Consider the following 19,622-nt stretch of genomic DNA (forward strand, 5'->3'; position numbering starts at 1 on the left):
GGAGAGATTCAACCTTACTGTCTACGAAATGTTTGCTCAGATCCATGCATTAGTTGCCGCCCGTCACGTCCGAAGATTCCCCAGCACACCGGTGCGGCCAGGCGCCCCGAGGGCGCTGCGTGCGCGATATAACCCCTGCGACCCAGCGCCCTCAGTCCTCTCCCGTACCCGACCAGGGAAGGAGGCGGCGTTGAATGGACACTCGAAGAAAACAGTTAACAAAAGGTATAACCGGCTTTCTCTCGAGTGCTGCTCATATCCATTCCAGTAGGATCCCCAAGCCTATGTAGCGGGGGTCGGATGAAATAGGCCAGAATGTAAAAACGCTGAGCCAGAGGCGCAGCAGCTCTGACTGAACCAAAGCAATAATGGAAGCAAGGGTATGGACCAAGAGCTGCGCGAAGACCTCGTGGTAGGTACACGATCACAAGGCGGCAGCAGAAGCCTGGCCTAAACATGATGATCTGGCTGGAAATGAGCCAAATCAAAACAAATTCGGTGCGTCACACCCAAATGAGATCCCCGAAGAAACAGTAGCCTTCCTATCGTTCGCTACGCACCGAGAGTTGTGCGTGACAAAAATGTTGCACTCAACATAAAGCGACAGCCTCTACAAACCCCAGTGGAAGTTCAATTGTCCCCACGCGTTGAGTGGTACAGGAAGGCGAAACCACCTTAGTAGAAAGCCGGGGGTCAAACTTGCACTGCTTTGGAACATAATGAAGCGAACCACCATAAGAGCCCTGAGCCCATCGAACCCACTGGCCGACGAATGGCACAAGGAAAGCTGTCTCCAAGCGTATAGAGCAGGTCGACTAGGCTCACAGACTGGCGGAGGACAAAAGCGTTAACCCAGGAGGTCCGGTTGGGCTGGGCAGCGTACCTAAGGTGTATGCGCTACCAGGCCTTCTTGAGAACCTTGAACATGGGTGGAGACACAGAACGACACCTAGGCCTGGTTGGACAAGTAGAGATGTCCAAGGTCCCTCAGTGATGACACCGCTAGGCCCTGCGTTGTAGGCAGAGGGTAGTCGAATAGAGGGAATCGGACTCACAGAGGTAGATTAAGGTTCGCATGGTAGGAGAAACGGCTCCACCTGGCCAGGCATGTTGACGGTGGAAGGCTTCCCTACCCCGAATACAGTAGCCCCCACCAACAAAAGTGAGGGAAAGACTGAGTCCCGGGGGCGAAGTCTGCCGTGACTGAGTTGAGGTTAGTCGGTAATGGCGGGTAATGGGTGGCTATTGACATTCGAGCAAGGGTGTATCGTGCGCCTAGGACAACCGCGTGGAGTTGTCTTGATGATGGAATGCGCCTGCCCTGCGATGTGTTGAGAAGGACCCAAGTACCAGGGACACGGGGAGATAAAGCGCGGCCCTTCCACGGCATGAGACAGCCCCGAGATGTCCGGGGAGGACCTTGGAACGACAGAACCTCGGACATTGTCTCTCAGCGGTAAGCGAACAGTCAAGTGGGCAAAATCCCACTTCTGCAACAGATACATTCACATCGGGCACGGACACTCACTCATGAACAGGAGAACTGAGGTCGAACGCCAAGGAGATGAGGATACTACCAATTAGTCGAGTGTGCTATCAAAAGGCCCGGATGGAATGGCCTCCTGCACAAGAGAGTGACCCAATGCGGTTGTTTATGGTACCGGCCGTGGGTTGGCTGTAAACACTGAGAGCCTACGGGCCGCAGCGTGCTGAACCCGCGCCAGGCCGACTGGCTCTTATGGCATGGTGTGGACGGCCCTCACCGAGAGCAACCAAAGGCTTAAGCCGAGGTTATGGAGGTGAGCACCGCAGCGGAAATAGACCATCGTCGTGCGTGAAGGACTGGGTGGATGGGAGCGGCATCCTTGCCCACACCAGGAGGAGTTGCCATCCGGAGCGTGTCCGAAGGAACGGGACATCGTGCAACTGGCCCGGTCCGGCGGGACGCCGATTGAACAAATGTGAGAACAGAGCGAGCTAGCGTTGTTACAAACTACAGCAGCCATGGACCAGGAGACGAGACAAGGCAAACGAGGTCGTTGGGAAAGTTGCCGACTGAGATCGTGCCATGCCTGAACGTGGCTGTGGCAAGCAGGAATCGCCGTAGCTCGCAGTCCAGGTAGACCCCGGAAGTCACACCTCACGGGAACACGGGATGTCCTATATGATATCAGCCTAGACTTGAATGGTCCTTGACGGTGCCCCACCTGAGTGACTGTCTGAGTCCTCGTAGCGAATGCGATACAGAAAACGATATCAACTCGGCGAAGGTGTGGCAGACACGACACCTGGTTAATGCCTTGGGCGCAGAAGGCCAACAGCTCACCTGGACGAACGGAGAACGACGTTGGCTAGAAAGCGGAGGTATTCCTGGTGCGGGGGTGCAGTGAAAGTACGCGCTCCTCTATACAGGCGCAACGCTCCAGACAAGAAGGAAAGTTCCCAGGGAACCATTAACTCCAACCTACAATAAAACTGAGATCCTCGAGTCTAGAATCGAACCCCGATATTGGGATTAGGCTATAGGAGAAGCCCCTTCGTCACGGCACCTGACCTCTTTAAAAGAAGGCCGAGAGGACCCTAAAGGACAGGGTGGACCATATGATGGCAACCCAATCCACCATGTAGGGGACATGAACTGAAGTAACGGACCACGCCAAGAGAAGGATGGATCCCCCTTAACAGTACCTCCTCAGGGCGCACCTTCGACAGTTCTCTTTGGCGTCGCTGACTGCGAGGAACCTCGATCTTGCCCTCTAAGTGGCTAAACGTCCGCTGCGACCACCTCCGCCGCACCGCGCAAAGCCTATCTTGGTAGCACAAGGAGGGGGCCCGGACGAAAGGCCTGCATGTATGCGTAACACCGGAAAAACCCACATACCCTTTGCCCTCAGCTTGCACCCGGTTGAGTTCCCCCAAATAGGCCTTACCGCAACTAATGGATCGTGAAGGCCGGAGTCGAGACCTGAAGCCAGAAGCTCCTCATGGTAACGAGCCCCAGAAAGCCGCGCCCCTTTTTTTTTCTTCCTCCTCCAAAGACAGCGAACTCTGGCGGAGTCATGGTGGAAATCCAAAAATATTCCCGACCAGGTGTTAGATAAGGCGAGATCAGGGCTTAATTGAGTTGCCACGCAGGCATAAGGCCCATTGCAGAAACAACTTGCGCGAGTAGGGTCATTCCCTAGCCCCCTCAAAAAATTCGGGGCTGCACCTTTGGCCATGCGTCCTTGCTAACCACGATTGGCTAGGACAGAGAGGAGGACAGACATGGAATGGATATGAGCAACACATTTCGAAGAACAACAGTTACAAAGGTGAGTAACCGTCTTTTACTAATTAGTGATTACTAGAAGCATTGACAATCTTATAGGTGTCCTACATTCTGCCCTCTGGGCTGGAAGAAGTGTATCCTGATAACTGTCAGCTAGGGTCTGGACTTAAATCAAGGAAAATTTGGTGTTGCATATATGTAGCTACCCCAGGGGAAAAAAGTGTGGGATTTATCCATGCTTCTTTCAGAATAGATATGCTACCAAAAATTCATGAGTACACAAACATGATAAACATTGCTTGATCTATAATGCTCTAAGGGCAAGGCTATTCTAGGAATAAGAATAAAATTTAGATACTCTTAACTTGTCAATTATTTTTTTCCTTAAGATAACTATAACAAATTGTTTTTAAAATGCCTAATATCTACGTATAAAACACTTTGTATTTTCAAAGATTTCAAAGTACAGAACATAATCCTCACAGTTGCTTTGATATGTGGAACTTTGTGTAATAAGACCCACTGTTCTGAAGATGATTTAAAGTGTACTTAAAAGAAGCTGGGAGATAACGTTCAACAATATTTTTAAAAGAAATTTTAGTCTGGAAATTTAAGCAGTGCTGTACACTATGCAGAAACAGACAATCTGGAAAAGATGTCAAAGCCTAACCCCAAATATTCAAACTTGAGTGCCTAAAGTTAGGCTCTTAAATCCATATCTAGGTACCTATATAAAGATCCTGATTTTAAAGATACTGAGCTTCTGCAGCGCACCTGAACTTTAGTGGGATTTGTGAGTACACACAACCTTTGAAAAAAAGACACTTTTATATTTAATGCTGAATATGAGTTTAAGAGCTGAATTTAAGGCTCCAGACTTAAAAAACTTAAGTACGTAAGTTCAGTCTAACATGCTATATGGAAAACTACTATTATATTGTAATAATTTTGAGGTAAATAATTAAGCATTCTGTAATTCACTACTTGACTCTGTTTAGTCCTTTTTTTTAATTTTAAAGTGAGTTTGTAATTTAATAGCACAATTCTTCTAAGTAAATATCTCAACACTTTATACTTACTGATTGTGCTGTAAGAATGAGAAAGTACGGTTTGATACTATTTTAGCCTAGATTATTTAAAAAAAAAATCATTGCTTTTAGTGACTAAATGTAATTTCTTTTATTCCAACAAATGTTTCTCATAACATAGGCCATGGCCCAAAAGGAAGACATGGAAGAGAGAATTACAACTCTTGAAAAACGCTACCTCGCTGCACAGCGTGAAGCTACATCTGTGCATGACCTCAATGATAAACTTGAAAATGAAATTGCTAATAAAGACTCCATGCACCGACAGGTAATAATTTTAATTTAAATAAAATATTAAGAAAATTCTGTTGAATATATTGCTGATGAAGGTGGTAATATTAAAACTACAGAAGTACCAAATGTGTGCTAAGGCACTTACTTTTTATCTGAAGAAGATTACAATATCTTATGAGCAGTCATACTTTAAAAATAAATCTAATGTGCTGTGGTTACTTATGAAAGTCTGAGGTCAAAGTTAAGGTTGTATTTTAGATTGTGTTTCTTTGAATTAGAATTCAAATTTTCTGTTGGAAATGAAAAGAATTTGTTGTGGAGGTGAGGAGTCTGTGTATCTGGGTATGATTGTTAGTGAAAAGTGTTAATTAACGTTCACTTGGACGATGTTATAATTCTAATAGGGGACTTTCTCTAAATGGTTGTGTTGAAAAGAAATGTAGTTAAGTATTCTTAACTAATTTAGTATTTTGAGTGGAAATTCCATGATTTGTTCATTAGCAACAAATAATTAAACATTTTGACATATAAAGCTTACGGCAGAGAAGGTTATGCTCTTGACAGAGCTTGGGGAGGCACACTGGTGCTGTCCTCCTGCATATCTTTGCACGTGTGTGAATTATAGCTGTGTTGGAATTAGTGGAGTGTATTATGTTAAAACTTTGCCTATGATTTCCCCCATTTTGTCTCTCCCTCACCCCAAATCACCTATAGTTGTTCACCTCCGTCTCTGCTTCTGCTGGTTCTCTGGACCACCCGAGACTTGATCCCTTTCTATACCTCCTCTTCATGTACTGCGGCTTCCTTCGTGCCCTGGACTCCATTGCTTTCTGGAATAACTTTGAACTCTGTTTTTTATAAAACGTTTGACAGTTTAACAGGACAGGAGAGTGTGGGCTAGAGATGGAAGGGGAGAGCCCCACTGCCCATCCCTTCTCAGCACCACTGTTCAACACCACTGATTAATCCTAATGCTTGGCTGTTTCCTCCTTTTACCTGTCTCCCCACAATGACTAGTCTGCATCCCTTATTTCTGGTGTAGAGCCTCTATGAACCTTTTATCCTTGCTGCCTCTAGGCATGCATGCCTCTTTCCCAGTGGTCCCCAAACTTTTCACATCGTGCCCCCACTTAGCCCTGCCCATGCCGTCCCTCGGCCCCACCCCCCACTGAGGCGAGGCTGGAGCCACGGTCAGGGACCGAGGCTGGGGCTGGGAGCAGAGCTGAGGCTGGGGCCCTAGTCTGGGAGTGGGGCTGCGGCCAGGCCAGCAGCCAGAGGCCAAGGCCAGGACCAGAGCTGGGGGCAGATCGGGGCTGGATGGTGCTCCCTTCCTGCCCCCCATTGGGGCTGGCCTGGGCCCTGTCATGCCCTCCTGAATGTTTCTTCTTGTCCCCCTAGAGGGGACTCGCCCCACAGTTTGGGGACCACTGCTCTCCCCTATCCATTGCCTCCCGCAGGTTTGCTCAGTCTGTCATACCAGGACTCCCTCTGAACCTTAGCAAAGAGACAGCTCAATAGGATGAGCAGCTGGCTGATGGCTGTAGCTAGGGGTCTAGGAGGGGAAGCAGTTAAGTGAGTGAGGCTATCTTGAAGAAAGGATAGAATGAAGGAAAGTGGACTGCCTGGAGATTGAGAAAGTGGGTAGGGAGCAGGGACTTGAACACAGAACAAGCAGTGATGTGCCTAAGCGTTGTAATTTTACTTGTCTTTGATAGGAACCATTTCTGGATTTGAATAAATTTTATCCATTTCTTTCCTTTGGCTTAGACAGAAACAGTTGCACCAAATAATGCGCATCACTTTATTATTTCTTTATTTTATTGAAAAAGGAAAACTGGTTTATGCGTGAGATTTTTGTGCACAACTAAATTAATTTAAATTTTGAAGGGTTATATATCAGTCACTTGTTAGCTAGAGGGAACAGAAGGAAACATTGAGTCATTTTTAATCTTAACTTCTAAAATATTTAATACATTTACTTTTAACTTTGCTGGAAAACTAAGTGCTAAATTTAGTGCTCATATAAATAATTTTACTTAAATAGCAAAGGAATTTGATCTCCACTATAACTGCAAACCTACACATAACCTTAAAATTGGAGCCATTAGCAATGCCTCCATGATAGTTCAATGCTGTGGCTGTGTTTATGAAGGAATTCAATTTTTAGTTCAGTGAAATAGCCCTTTTATGTGACAAACTTAATTTTAAAAGTTAGTTTGGAAAGCTGCTTTTCTCCTTTTTGTATTTCGAAAGTAAAATCAGTGTTGGAAATTGTTTTCCATAAGTCTAATAAAGGAAGTTGTCTGTTTCTCTACTCCAGTATTTGATAAAGAAACAAGTAGCTACCATTTTAGTTGTAAATGGTGACTGTTGCATTCTCGATCTTTAGAGTGAAGATAAGAACCGCCAATTGCAAGAACGACTGGAACTGGCTGAGCAAAAGTTGCAGCAGACTTTGAGAAAAGCTGAGACTTTGCCTGAGGTGGAGGCTGAACTGGCACAGAGAGTTGCAGCACTTTCAAAGGTGGGGACAGTAGTTCACTGAATTGAGAGAGTCTTTTCTGTGGTTGTTCCAACTATAGCAATTCTGTTCTGTCTTTTTTTTTTTTTTTTTTTTTTCCCACTGATTTTTCCAAACAGAATCAGTAAAATGTTTTCTATATTCTGTGGTTGCATTTATTCATTCTCCTAATTATCTAGCATATGTTCAAAATATTTAAATTCTAATGACTTTTTCTGTATTTCTATTATTGGGAGTTTGCTTTACCAGCTCTTGTATCAGCTTTGTGTGTTGCATTGTGAAAAGTATTTCCTTTCCCTTTGCTGTTTTTGTTACTGTATAAATCTGCTTTAGTTCAGAAAGAATGTGCTGGGAGTCATTTTAATACAATCAGCAACTTATGTCTTGGCAGGGAAGAAGACAATTTCTTCCTTTTTTTTTTTTTTTTTTCATTTACCAGGATCCCCTCTGAACCTTAGCAGAAGTATGACACTCAATAGGATGAGCCAGCTGGCTGATGGCTAACAAAGTAAGCTAGGGGTCTAGCGAGGGGAAGCAGTTAAGTGAGCTAGACCTATCCTTTGAAGAAAGGATAAAAGAATGAAGGAAATATGTGGGACTGGGCCTGGGAGATAGGAGAAAGTGGGTAGGAGCGATGGACTTGAACACATTGACAAGCAGTGATGCTGCCTAAGCGTGTAAATTTACTTGTCTTTATAGGACCATCTTCTGGATTGGGTTAAGATACAACTTTAATCATTTTTCTTTCCCTCTTCTAGGCTTAGACAGAAACAGTTGCCCACCAAATTAATGCCATCACTTTATTATTTTTATTTTATTGAAAAAGGAAAAACTGGTTTATGCGATTGAGAATTTTTGTGCACAACTAAATTAATTAATTTTGAAGGGTTATATAGTCCAGTCAACTTGTTAGCTAGAGGACAGAAGCGAAACATTGAGTCATTTAATCTTACTTCTAAACAATATTTCATACATTTACTTTTTAACTGTGGAAACTAACGTGCTAATTTTTAGTGCTCATATAAATTATTCTATACTTATAAATAGCAAGGATTTGATCCTCCACGTATAACTGCATAACCATACACATCAACCTAAAATGGGAGCCTTAGCAATGCCTGCCATGCTAGTTCAATGCTGTCGGCTGTGTTTTATGAAGGAATTCAATTTGTTCAGTAATAGCCACTCTTATGTTGGACAAAACTTAATTTTAAAAGTTAGTTTTGGAAGCTTGCTTTTCTCCTTTTATGTTATTTCGAAAGTAAAAATCAGTGTTGGAAACCTTGTTTCATAGTCTAATAAAGGAAGTTGTCTGTTTCTTCTACTCCAGTATTTGATAAGAAACAAGTAGCTTACATTTTAGTTCTCAACATTGGTGACTGCTCTGCATTCTCGATCTTCTCTAGAGTGAAGATAAGAACGCCAAACTTGCAAGAACGCCCTCGGCACTGCTGCAGCAAACGAGTTGCAGCAGAGCCTTTAGAGAAAAGCTGAGATCTTTCTGGGTGGCGGCTGAACTGGCACAGAGTATTGCAGGGCATTTCACAAGGTGGAACAGTAATCACTGAATTGAGAGAGTCTTTTCATGTGGTTGTATCAACTATAGCAATTCTGTTCTGTCTTTTTTTTATTTCTTATTTTCTCCCCACGCTTCTTTGTCCAACAAAGACAGAAAGTAACAAGAATGTTTCTTATTCTGTGGTGAATGCATATTAACTTCATTCTCCTAATTATCTTAGCTATGTTCAAAATATTAAGATTCTTAATGACTTTTTCCTGTATTTCATATGGGAGTTCATGCTTTACCAGCTCTTGTATCAGCTTTGTGTGTTGTTTTGCTGAAAAGTATTTCCTTCCCTTTCGCTGTTTTTGTTACTGTATAAATACTGCCATCTTAGTCTTTCAAGAAGACATTTGCGTGGAGTCTTTAAATCACACAATAAGCAACTGGTGAATGTCTTGGCAGGGAAGAAGACATATTTCTATTCCTTTTTCTTTTCGTTTTTCTTTTTAAACATCTAAAGCCATGTCTAGCACTACAACCTCTGTTGCCACCTGTACGCATACGCTGTAGATGCTTTCTACGCAACAGGTTGTTTTTCCAATGCTGTAGGTAATCCACCTTCTGACGCAGATAGGCAAATTAATGGAAAGAATCATATCCTCGTCCTTCGACACTGATATACATCGACACTGAGGTTAGTGGGCATAGACAATGAGTGCCTCGGGTGCCGAACGTTGTCACACCACTAGCAGTAATGTATCGTACCTAATTTTGGTATAGGCCAGCCCTAAGGAGGGTTGACCTGAAGCTTTTAAGTAATGTTGCATCAAATTTTCCACGACTTACAATCTAATGTGTCCTTGAAATGGCTGCGGGACGAATAGAGCTTATTGGTGGAAAGATAGATAGTCTAGTATAGCTATAAATGACATGTCTTTAAGTGTCCCTTAAAGTGTTTTTTTTTTTTTTTTTTATCTTTCCTATCCCTTTATTGGCTTTGTAGTCTGACCCTTTGTCTTCTGGGAACTCTGCTGCTAAAGATGCTAAACTATTGGAACTTGCCTCCAGGTTTAGGAAGGTAGAATTTGTACATCAGTCCTTGTTTCTGCTTGCTGCTTTCTGCTTTTCTTGATTACTAACATAGGCAAATGGGGATGAGCGTAGAGAGGAAATCCTGTGATGAGATTTATACATTTATTGCATTGTGGAAGTATGAATGTAAATTTTCTTGGTGAGAAGTCAGTTGTCAGCGATGGTTGAACCATGAAATTCTGATGTGAGAGGATTAATTGATCATCATTTAACATAATGAGGATTCTTAGGTTCTGGTAGTAAGCTGTTTTGCACTGCATATGGACATAAATGGCAGTTTGCACACAAAAGCATGTTATGCTTCTTGCTAGCACATCAGTTTTCAATGCATTCTTAAAGACTTAAATACTAGTTCTAGTTTGTTTTCAAATTGACAGGCTGAGGAGAGACATGGCAACATTGAAGAACGGTTGCGACAGATGGAAGCACAATTGGAGGAAAAGAATCAGGAATTGCAAAGGGTATTACAAAAATATTTTTTGGTATAGAAATCAAACTGAAAAGTAAAACTATGATCCTTGCATAGTAGCCGATGGTTGAGCTGGGCCTTCCCTTCTTCTATGTCCCACCTCTAATGCAGTGCTAAAAGTTGAGGCATGTTTTGGGGATTTATGATGTTTGCTAGTCGTTGCTCTTAATTACAGTTAGTGAACTTAATTGTGAGCTTTGAGTTTCCAGCTGAAATTTGAAATAAAATGTTTAAAAGTACCTGTCTACCATACTTTATTCTAATTAGATCTCCCTTCTCACAAAAAAAGAAATCTTCTGTAGACATACTGAGTCAGCTGGCCTTGGAGTTTGCTCTGCAGGCTTTGAAATCTACTCAGTCACAGGACTGTAAACTCACACTTGGAAGCCTGGGAATCTAGTACTTCTGATTATCTGAAGGTTTTGGGTATCCCTGAGGGCTGTTGTATGATCAAGATATCTGGATTAATTCTGAACCTTTGAGGAAAGTGTCTTTCATTGGAGAAAATAAGGAGTTTATCGCCTTCCTCTGCAGCGTGGGGCATGGATCACTTGCTGGTGGATTCTCTGCAGCTTGAGGTCTTCAAACCACAATTTGAAGACTTCAATAACTCAGACATAGGTTAGGAGTTTGTTATAGAAGGGGATGGGCAGGAGTCTGTGGCCTGCTTTGTGCAGGAGGTCGGACTAGATGATCATATTGGTCCGTTCTGACCTTAGAGTCTATCAGTGTATGAGTGTGGGTGTGGTGAGCCTTACAGTTTTCACAACCTGGAGATCTTTCTAAATGGTACTTTTCAAATATTTCGTAGGACAGATAACATCAACAGCTTTGAATTAATCATACTTTTAATGCTTCCTAATAACTTAGGCTAGACAAAGGGAGAAGATGAATGAAGAACATAATAAACGTTTATCAGATACTGTTGATAAACTTCTGTCTGAATCCAATGAAAGACTTCAGCTTCATCTCAAGGAAAGGATGGCTGCTCTGGAAGATAAGGTAGAAAATAATTTAATGTGATGAAAGTAGCTTAAAAATTAATGAAGAGTTTAGCAATGTGCTTGTTACATATTTTACAATACATATATAATTTATTCTTGTAACTTTAGCAGTTAAATAATGTATCTTTTACCATAAATAACTTCCATTTAGAGACACTATGAGCATGACTTTTTGAAAATAGCTGATTCTGAGAAAACTAAGCAAGTTTATCAAAAGAGTGCATTCTATGTCCTCAACTCAATTCTTGGGGGTTGGGAGGAAATTCCTTTAATTTTTTTTTAAAGGATTTTTATGCTTCCCTATTGATGTTTGATGTTTGTTTGCTTTGGGTCATACAAGAAGTCTGTTGCAGAGTCAGGAACAGAACCCAGATCTTGAGTCCCATTTTTCTCGTATATCTTTTGCCCCACTCCTCCTTTTCTATCTAGTCCAGTGTTTCCTGTATCATGGTGATAATCTTGTCAGCTAGAGAAATGAAATATCTTTTCCCTCACAGGAGAACGTCTACTTAGCCATAAAAAAGGTCGCTGGACCAAGGAGTTTTTCTGTGATCAATTATTGCACGCTTCAGACCTCTGTCCAGGGTTCTGTTCTTTGCCCTCTTAATTCAGCACCTCTTCCAGCTTCTGACATCTTGCAGCCTTGTCGTAGCATTCCTTCCCAGATCTGAACCTTAGAGTTCAGAAAATGAGATACTAGCATAAATCTTCTAAGCTTAATTACCAGCTTAGATCTGATAGCACTGCCACCACCCAAAAATATAGTGTTTTGGGGCACTCTGATCTCCCCAACCTTCCCTGGGGACCCCAAGAACCCAAATCCCTTGGGTTCTTAAAACAAGGGAAGTAAACCATCCCTTCTTTCCCCTCCAGACTTTCCCTCCCTGGCTATCCTGAGAGACTACTGATCAAACTCTTTAATCACAATACAGAGAACATGTCCCTTCCTTCCACAAAGAGGCAAACAGATTCAAGGAAAACAGAGAGAGATTCTACCTCTCCCCCCTCCCCGCTCCCCACACCAGTCTGGTGAGTTATCCCAATCCCCTGGGATAAAACAAGGGAAACAAGAAAAAAAAATCAATCAGATTCTCTAAAAAGAAATCTTTTAATAAAAGAAAGGAAAAAGTAAAGAATTATCTTTGTAACTTAAAGATGTAAATATTACAGGGTCCTATAGCTTACAGACACCAGAAAGAAACTTTCCTCCCAGTACCAGTAGAAATCAAAATATTCCCAGCAACTACACACACAAAAGGTAACCAGCCAGATCCACATTTGCAAATAGAGACAAACAAACAAAAAAAAAAGACTAAAATCGCCTGTTCTTTCTTACTATTGGAACAGAAACTTAGAGAGCCTGTAGTAATGTCTGGTCTCTCTCAGACCCCCCAAGAGAAGAACACACAACGGACAAAGAACCCTCCACCCAAATTTAAAAATATCTTGTCTCCTGATTGGTCAGGTGTTTGGTTCCCTGTTTGTTAACCCTTTACAGGTAAAAGAGACATTAACCCTTAACAGTCTGTTTATGACCAGGGTTCTGTTCTTTGCCCTCTTAATTCAGCGCCTCTTCCAGCTTCTGACATCTTGCAGCCTGGATGGATTTTCACTTATTTGCTCACTTTCATTCATCTGTAGTTCTTCAGAGATAACTCTTTGAGGTGGCACTGCATTTCTTAAGTAGGATGAAAGAAACCTTAAAGGAAAACAAGGAAGTTCCTTCTATGGTAGCATTTTCTCTTTTTGTTCAATGATCATTTCAGTTTGCATTCCCCCATATTGAAGATGTAGATTCGAGTCTTTTGGAATACAGTACTCACCTGGGAAAACTTTTCAGTAAAAGTTAAATGGCCCTCTTTTTAAAGACTTCAACATGCTGGCATATTTTATGATCCATCTGAATTTTCAGAGGCACTTGTTTTTACTGTGATAAGCAAGTGGTCTGTCACCAGCACCCCAGCACAGTTTCTGACAGTACTATTCCAGGGCTTTAGAGGCGGATGGCTTCTTTGCTACAACTCTAAGAGAACTGGGCTTTTGCTTTCTTCTCTGCTTTTGTTCTCAAAGGGAACTGAGGAAAATCAGGCATGACTGAATAAAACTCTAGTGTGGCCCTGTTGTCCCTAATGAATTAAGTGCTTAAAGTTAGGCTCCCTAAGTCTGAAATATTTGGCCTCTGACTTTAACATAGCAGAGAAGAAAGATTCAAAGCACTGACCTACCGGCAGCACCAGTGAATATATTTTATGCACTCTGTCACAGTGGCAATCTGTTTGGCCTAACCATGGTACAAAACCTCTTTCTGGAATAAGACAGACTGAACACTCTCTAAGTTTGAGAGATTCGTGAAGTAAAAAGACAGTTTTAGATATACTTCACTGTTAGTATTGTTGCTCAGAAAGGTACTGTTACTTTTTTGCATAAGTGTATGATTGATAGGAAACCAACAAAAATGGACAGTTGAATAGAATCTCATTTGTCTCTATCCAGGTCATTAAGCCTTTCTCCCCAGAATGTCCTATATTGTAGCTTCCAGTGTTTCAAAACTGAATTAAGATTCAAACAATTAAAAACAAGAACTTTCAAGATAGTGTGTAACAGGTTTGGGCAGGGGAGGAGAAAATGAGTCAAAAGGTTATAAACTTCCTAAAACAACTTCCTTTTTGCAGTGACAATGCCATTTTCATTATTATTGTTTACTACAATCACATACGTTATTGGAAGGAAGCCAGATGCCTTGGTGGTGGTGATCTTTGTAGCTGACAGACAACTTTCATAGCCTGAGTATGAGAGTCAGTTTGAGCATAATTGTGGTAACTAGTTATTGTATAAAATGTGTATATTTATAGTACAGATATTGATAAACTGCCATATGATGACTATGCAAATCCCTGCATTCTTGCTAATGAGAACTATGAGAGTACTGGAGTTTACACTACTGTATAGCTGACAAATTACTGTATGATGCTTATGCAAATCAGACAAATAAAACTGGTATTAAGGGAATCTAATGAGCAGGAAAGAGTATACATCAGTAACTGTACCACATCCTGCTTTGGCTATCTGAGACATCTTTTTAATTAAAATTATATCTGTCTGCTACGTAGAATAACTTTGTCAAAAGGAAACTAGCAAACAGATAAAACCACTGTTTATTAGTAGAGCCCTGCACAGATACCACATTTATATCTGTATCTAATCCACAAATGGTCCGTGGATTTGTAGGGCTCTAGTTATTAGTAGTAACTGTTTAGTGATAAAAGTTACCAGAACACTAGTAATTTAATCGTATAGAGGATTACAGACCAGAAGTCTGAGTCTATTTTAATTATATTCAAAAAATAACAGTGGTAGACACAATCATTTTCTTTAGTTAATAAATTTGAGTAGCTGTGAGTTAAAAGAGGTACTGCAGTTACTCCTTATATAATGGACCTTTTGTAATAGCTTGTCTTACCTTAATCACTCTTCAAAAATCGAAAGATCTACAGTGATTTAACAGTAACATAACTGTGCAATTTTATTTTAGAACTCTCTTCTTCGAGAAGTTGAAAATGCAAAGAAGCAAGTAGAGGATCTTCAACATGAAAAGGTATTATACGGATAGTTTTTCAAATCAAAATGTAACTGTTCTGTTGGGACATAGCTGGAATATGATATAAACTATACTACGTAACTTTCTAGTAATAGCAGGTTATGTAAGAATATTTAAACTTTCTTGATTTCTTGCCTTGGTCTTGATGATAATTTTTTGTGGCACAATTAATACTGTTCATTGTAAAAGGTTGGTTGCCTCCTTTGGTTCAAAGAATTATTGTTGCGGCTTTTACAGGTGACTTAAGTTTTTCAGCAGAATTACCTATTTAATTTAGTTCAGTTAAATACAAACTAGGTGAAAACAAGAGGGCTGTATTGATAATTTACCAGGATTCGGAAGGCCCTGTCTAACTCATATTTTTTGCATAACTTACGCATGAGTAGTAAAAACACAAATAAAACTTTTCCGTTGCAAGTGCATCTTAATGTATATTTTGTAACAGAGGCATCCAGTGTACATTTTGAGAAGCTTGCTACTGAACAATATTGTAAAATTTGTACGCTACTTTTTAAAAAACTACTTAAAAAATTGTGGAGTGGAACAGGAGAAGCACCTATCATGCTTGGCTGCTGTGTTGAGCTCTTGTTGGTTGGGGGAGGATTAAGCAGCTCAGAATCATCAGGAACAGAGCTCTTGTCACTAAAGGTGTTGGAGATGTTTTGGAGGAGAGGAGTGGGTTATGCTTAAACCTTCTTTCACTTTCTGGTTATGGGTTCTCAGAATGCACAAAATTCCTTTAACTGTCTGGCTATCCCACTTCTAAATAATGTTGGCACAACCTTTCATTCCCAGAATTGTGGTGATTAACATTGTGAGAAGCTATGGGAATGTCTGCTCTGACATCACAATAGTTGTATGGGTTATTCAGCAATAGTCTGTACTATGTGTTCTAAAATACTTTGCTGTGAAGTGAGTTTCAGGGTTGGGCAAGTTGCACAGGCTTTACATCAGTTATGCAAATTTAAAGAAACTAAGAGCTACAGGTTGTATTAGAGTGTTCTGCAGGGTGGGCTTTGAATATCTGTGGCATGGGACAGGAGTTCTCAACCTCAGAATTGCCTGTTGCCATTGCCTATCTAGGTCTTAATTTCACTCTTCTCAGTCTTCTGTTGAAGTGACTTACTCAATCATTCAGTTACTACTTACATATAAAATTTTGGGAGCATGAGGAGATCCTAGTTGCGAGTGGCTGGATTTAAGGTCCTGTTTCATATAGAGCTTCAGTCATCCTCAAGCTGTCCTTACTAATTCAGTTTTCTCATTTACTCAATGTTAGCCAGTCATTCACACATGGATACATCTCTTATTCAGTTGTTTCAATTTAAAAAAAAATTGGTATTTTACCTAGCATAATTGACTGAGGCATCTCAGTTACCACAGTACTTCCAGTACTGCTCTCTGGTGTTTAGTAGATCAGTAGTGGTGATTTAATGGTTACCACTGTTAATATGGCAGAAGTCTTTGAAGGCCTGCTTCACTGAGGAGTAGTTTTGAAGGCAATCTGTTGTATAGAACACATAATAGTGGAAATGAGTTCTGTGGGCCTGGAAGATATATACATTATTTTTTAAAAAATGAATGTAATCGCAGAGCTCTTGTACATTTTGTTTCCTGATTTGTTTTTCTTGTTCTATTTTTTGCAGGATCAATTGGTACTAAATATTGAAGCAATGAGGGCTGAAAATGACCAAATGAGGATCAGAGCCACATCTCTTCATCATAGGTACAAGCATTTAATGAGAATACTGTTTTGCTAGAGGTTACAATCAGCTTTGTTATATTTTATAGTTTTTTTATTATTATAATTTTAAACATTTTTACTGAGCATAGTAATGAATAATATTTCTATGCCAAAGATGCAATACTACTTTCAGTCTAAAAATTGAAACTGGAGGAGCAATAATAGTCTTTTCCATACATCTAAAGATTTAATCTGTGTTCATGTTTTAGCCGACCACATTTGGGTAGTGTACCAGATTTCAGATATCCGATGACACCATTATCTGTGGCTGACAGTCATACAGATCCCTATAGCACCTCATCAGTGTTAAGACGGCCCCAGAAAGGGCGTTTGGCAGCGCTACGAGATGAACCTTCAAAGGTAATGGAACATTATTACTTTACTTTGGTAGTGAAATATGCTTAGATTCTTTTGATCTAATAGGCAATTGCAAGTTAATAGGATAGAAGTACATAGTATGTGACCTCTCGCATATTGTAGCCTTATTAAATAATGACACTAAAATCTTTTGCACTTAGAATATTTATTGTTTATCACAGTTTTTTTCGAAAAGTGGGCTACTCAGAAGTTTTAAAACTCTTCTTTTTCTTTAAGGGATTGACATTTTTATTTTGTATACTAAAGTGTAGGTTTTTGCTAGATTCTGCTTTTTTTTTTTTTGTATACACTAGATTTCCTGTTTCACCAAAGTACATAATTACAAGTACTTTTAATGTATGTTTTAATTGTTCTTTAGTAACTGAAAAAGTAGGGATTTTGATTCCGTATTCATTGTTAGAAAGTGTGATAGAAAATATAACTTTGAAACTGAAATATCATCTGAAACAACTCAAATCTATAATTTAATTTGTGTGCACAAAGATGTTGCAATTTCAATTTAATAATCTAGCATGCTATCCATCATTTGGCAAGCAATCGCTCTGTCCCTTTAAATACTTCAGTTTCAACAGGGCTCAGTTCCTAAATATACTGAGTTGTCCCTCAAACATATGATGGAATTTGGTTTAAAATTGTTGGCAAACCTTTGCAATATTGCATTAGAGTTGGGTGGGATATGTGTAAGATTTCTGTGACTTGAACCATTAGAAAACTGCAGAATTATAGTAAAGAATTGGTTTTGTTTTTACTGTTTTCTAAATATTGCTTTCTCGATGGATATCTACAGCATGTAAGTGAGAACTTGTTAACTTTGTTTTTATATTTTTTTAGCTTCTTGAAAGTAATTACATAGTAAAGGGTTTATATTGTTTTTTCAATTAGATTGAGATTTCTAATCTTTTTTTTTTTTAAACAGGTTCAAACCCTTAATGAACAGGATTGGGAACGTGCACAACAAGCAAGTGTGTTGGCAAATGTAGCACAAGCATTCGAGAGTGATGTTGATGTCTCGGATGGTGATGATGACGGAGAGACTATTTTCAGTTCAGTTGATCTTTTGTCACCTAGTGGTCAGGCTGATGCTCAGACTTTAGCCATGATGCTTCAAGAGCAATTGGATGCAATTAACAAAGAGATTAGGTATAGTTTATCGGTTAACTACAATTAAGATAAAATAAGCTTCTTTCATAGCAGAAATTAAAGATCTCTCATTGGTTTGTGTGTAGTTATGGGTAAGCCAGGCAACTTCAGTGTTGTTTGGAAAAAAATAATTTAAAAGTGGTTATGCTTGTCCAACTTTCTAAAATGCTTCTGACACTGTGTATATGGATGGAAATTACTATATAAATGGTGGTGGTGGTGGTGACAGTAGCTGTTGCTGCTAATAGCAATTGTGTGTAAGTTCTTAATCATCATTTCAACTGCCATTTGATAAGTAGCTGGCTATTCTCTCCTAAATTCATCTGTAGTAACTACAACTATTGTAATACTCTACCAGTGGGTGTTAGAGCGGATGATCTTCTGTACTGTGGAAGAGGTAAAATATCTAGGCATGATGGAGTAGTACTAGTAGAAAGGCTGTAACTTCTTTGGATTTCCTTGTTTCTGTTGCTTTTAAATAGTACCTTCGGTTTTCATTTTAATGGTAGTGTACTTACTGAATAATAGTTACCACATACTTTGGATTTATAACATTTTCATATGAGATTCCTGAAGCACTTTACAAATTAGCTTCACAAAATTCTTGTGAAATAGGGGAGTGTTGACTTCTTTTTATAGATGAGGAAACTGAAGTATAGAGGGCGTGATATCTTGCCCTTGGTCACAGGGGAAGTCTGGTGCTTTCACCACAAGGCTAGCCTTCCTCTTAGACTATCTTTCAGTTTCTCAGTCCAAGTTATAATTTTACAATATTACAATATATTAAAACTCATCCTCCTTCTATACAACTTCCTGTGTTTGGATCCCTGTCCTTAATCTGTGCCTAAACACTCTTTTTTTCAAGCTCTTCCTTTAAAATAAATTCTTCCGACAGGCCTACATATTATACTGCATTGTGAAGTGTTACTAATTTGACAGAACATAAAACACATGAACTGCAATACTAACAAAACATCAATCACACTACTTTTAGTCCCATCCTATTTCCTATTTGTTTTGTATGTTATGTTGTCTGTTTGAATTGCAGCTATCTTGTCTTCCCTGTCTGTGGAGGTCTAGTTTTCTAGAGTCATACAAATAACCACACAACTTAGAACTATTATTCTGCCAGCCCCATCGCTTATCTTAATATAATTGAGTCTTGCAGTGCTTTTGCAAATGTATTTATTTTACAGTGAATTGATCAACTTAAAAAAAAAAATCACCTAGTCTTTAAACTTTTTTTAGATTGATACAAGAAGAAAAGGAAAATACGGAGCAGCGAGCAGAGGAAATTGAAAGTCGAGTTGGTAGCGGGAGTCTAGATAACAATGGACGATTTCGTTCAATGAACTCCATTCCCCTTCCTTTTATTGGTGGGACCGTCGCTGGTTCCTCTCCTCCTGGCAGTGGCCGTTCTACACCAAGGCGGATCCCACATAGTCCAGCTCGGGAAGTGGACAGACTAGGTATTATGACACTAGTGAGTATCAGATTTTTTTTCTCTACAGGAGAATATATCTGCATCCTAAATAATAACCCTAGTAACCTTTGTCCTTTGTATCATTTTCCCTTATTG

At 40.1% G+C, this 19,622-nt stretch overlaps 1 protein-coding gene across 6 annotated transcripts in view; it reads left to right on the forward strand.

Moving 5' to 3' along the window:
• Positions 1-19,622, forward strand: part of PPFIA1 (PTPRF interacting protein alpha 1) — a 113,516-nt gene that overhangs the window by 42,902 nt on the left and 50,992 nt on the right. For all 6 annotated transcript variants that reach the window (XM_032776504.2, XM_075065241.1, XM_075065242.1 and 3 more), the window contains 9 exons: positions 4,481-4,627; positions 6,983-7,117; positions 10,088-10,171; positions 11,050-11,181; positions 14,716-14,778; positions 16,428-16,507; positions 16,735-16,885; positions 17,820-18,043; positions 19,292-19,526. In XM_032776504.2, the coding sequence (XP_032632395.1) occupies positions 4,481-4,627; positions 6,983-7,117; positions 10,088-10,171; positions 11,050-11,181; positions 14,716-14,778; positions 16,428-16,507; positions 16,735-16,885; positions 17,820-18,043; positions 19,292-19,526 (1,251 nt within the window). The remainder of the gene's footprint in view (positions 1-4,480; positions 4,628-6,982; positions 7,118-10,087; positions 10,172-11,049; positions 11,182-14,715; positions 14,779-16,427; positions 16,508-16,734; positions 16,886-17,819; positions 18,044-19,291; positions 19,527-19,622) is intronic.

Source organism: Chelonoidis abingdonii, chromosome 4 (genome assembly GCF_003597395.2).
Source record: "Chelonoidis abingdonii isolate Lonesome George chromosome 4, CheloAbing_2.0, whole genome shotgun sequence".
Lineage (NCBI taxonomy): Eukaryota > Metazoa > Chordata > Testudines > Testudinidae > Chelonoidis > Chelonoidis abingdonii.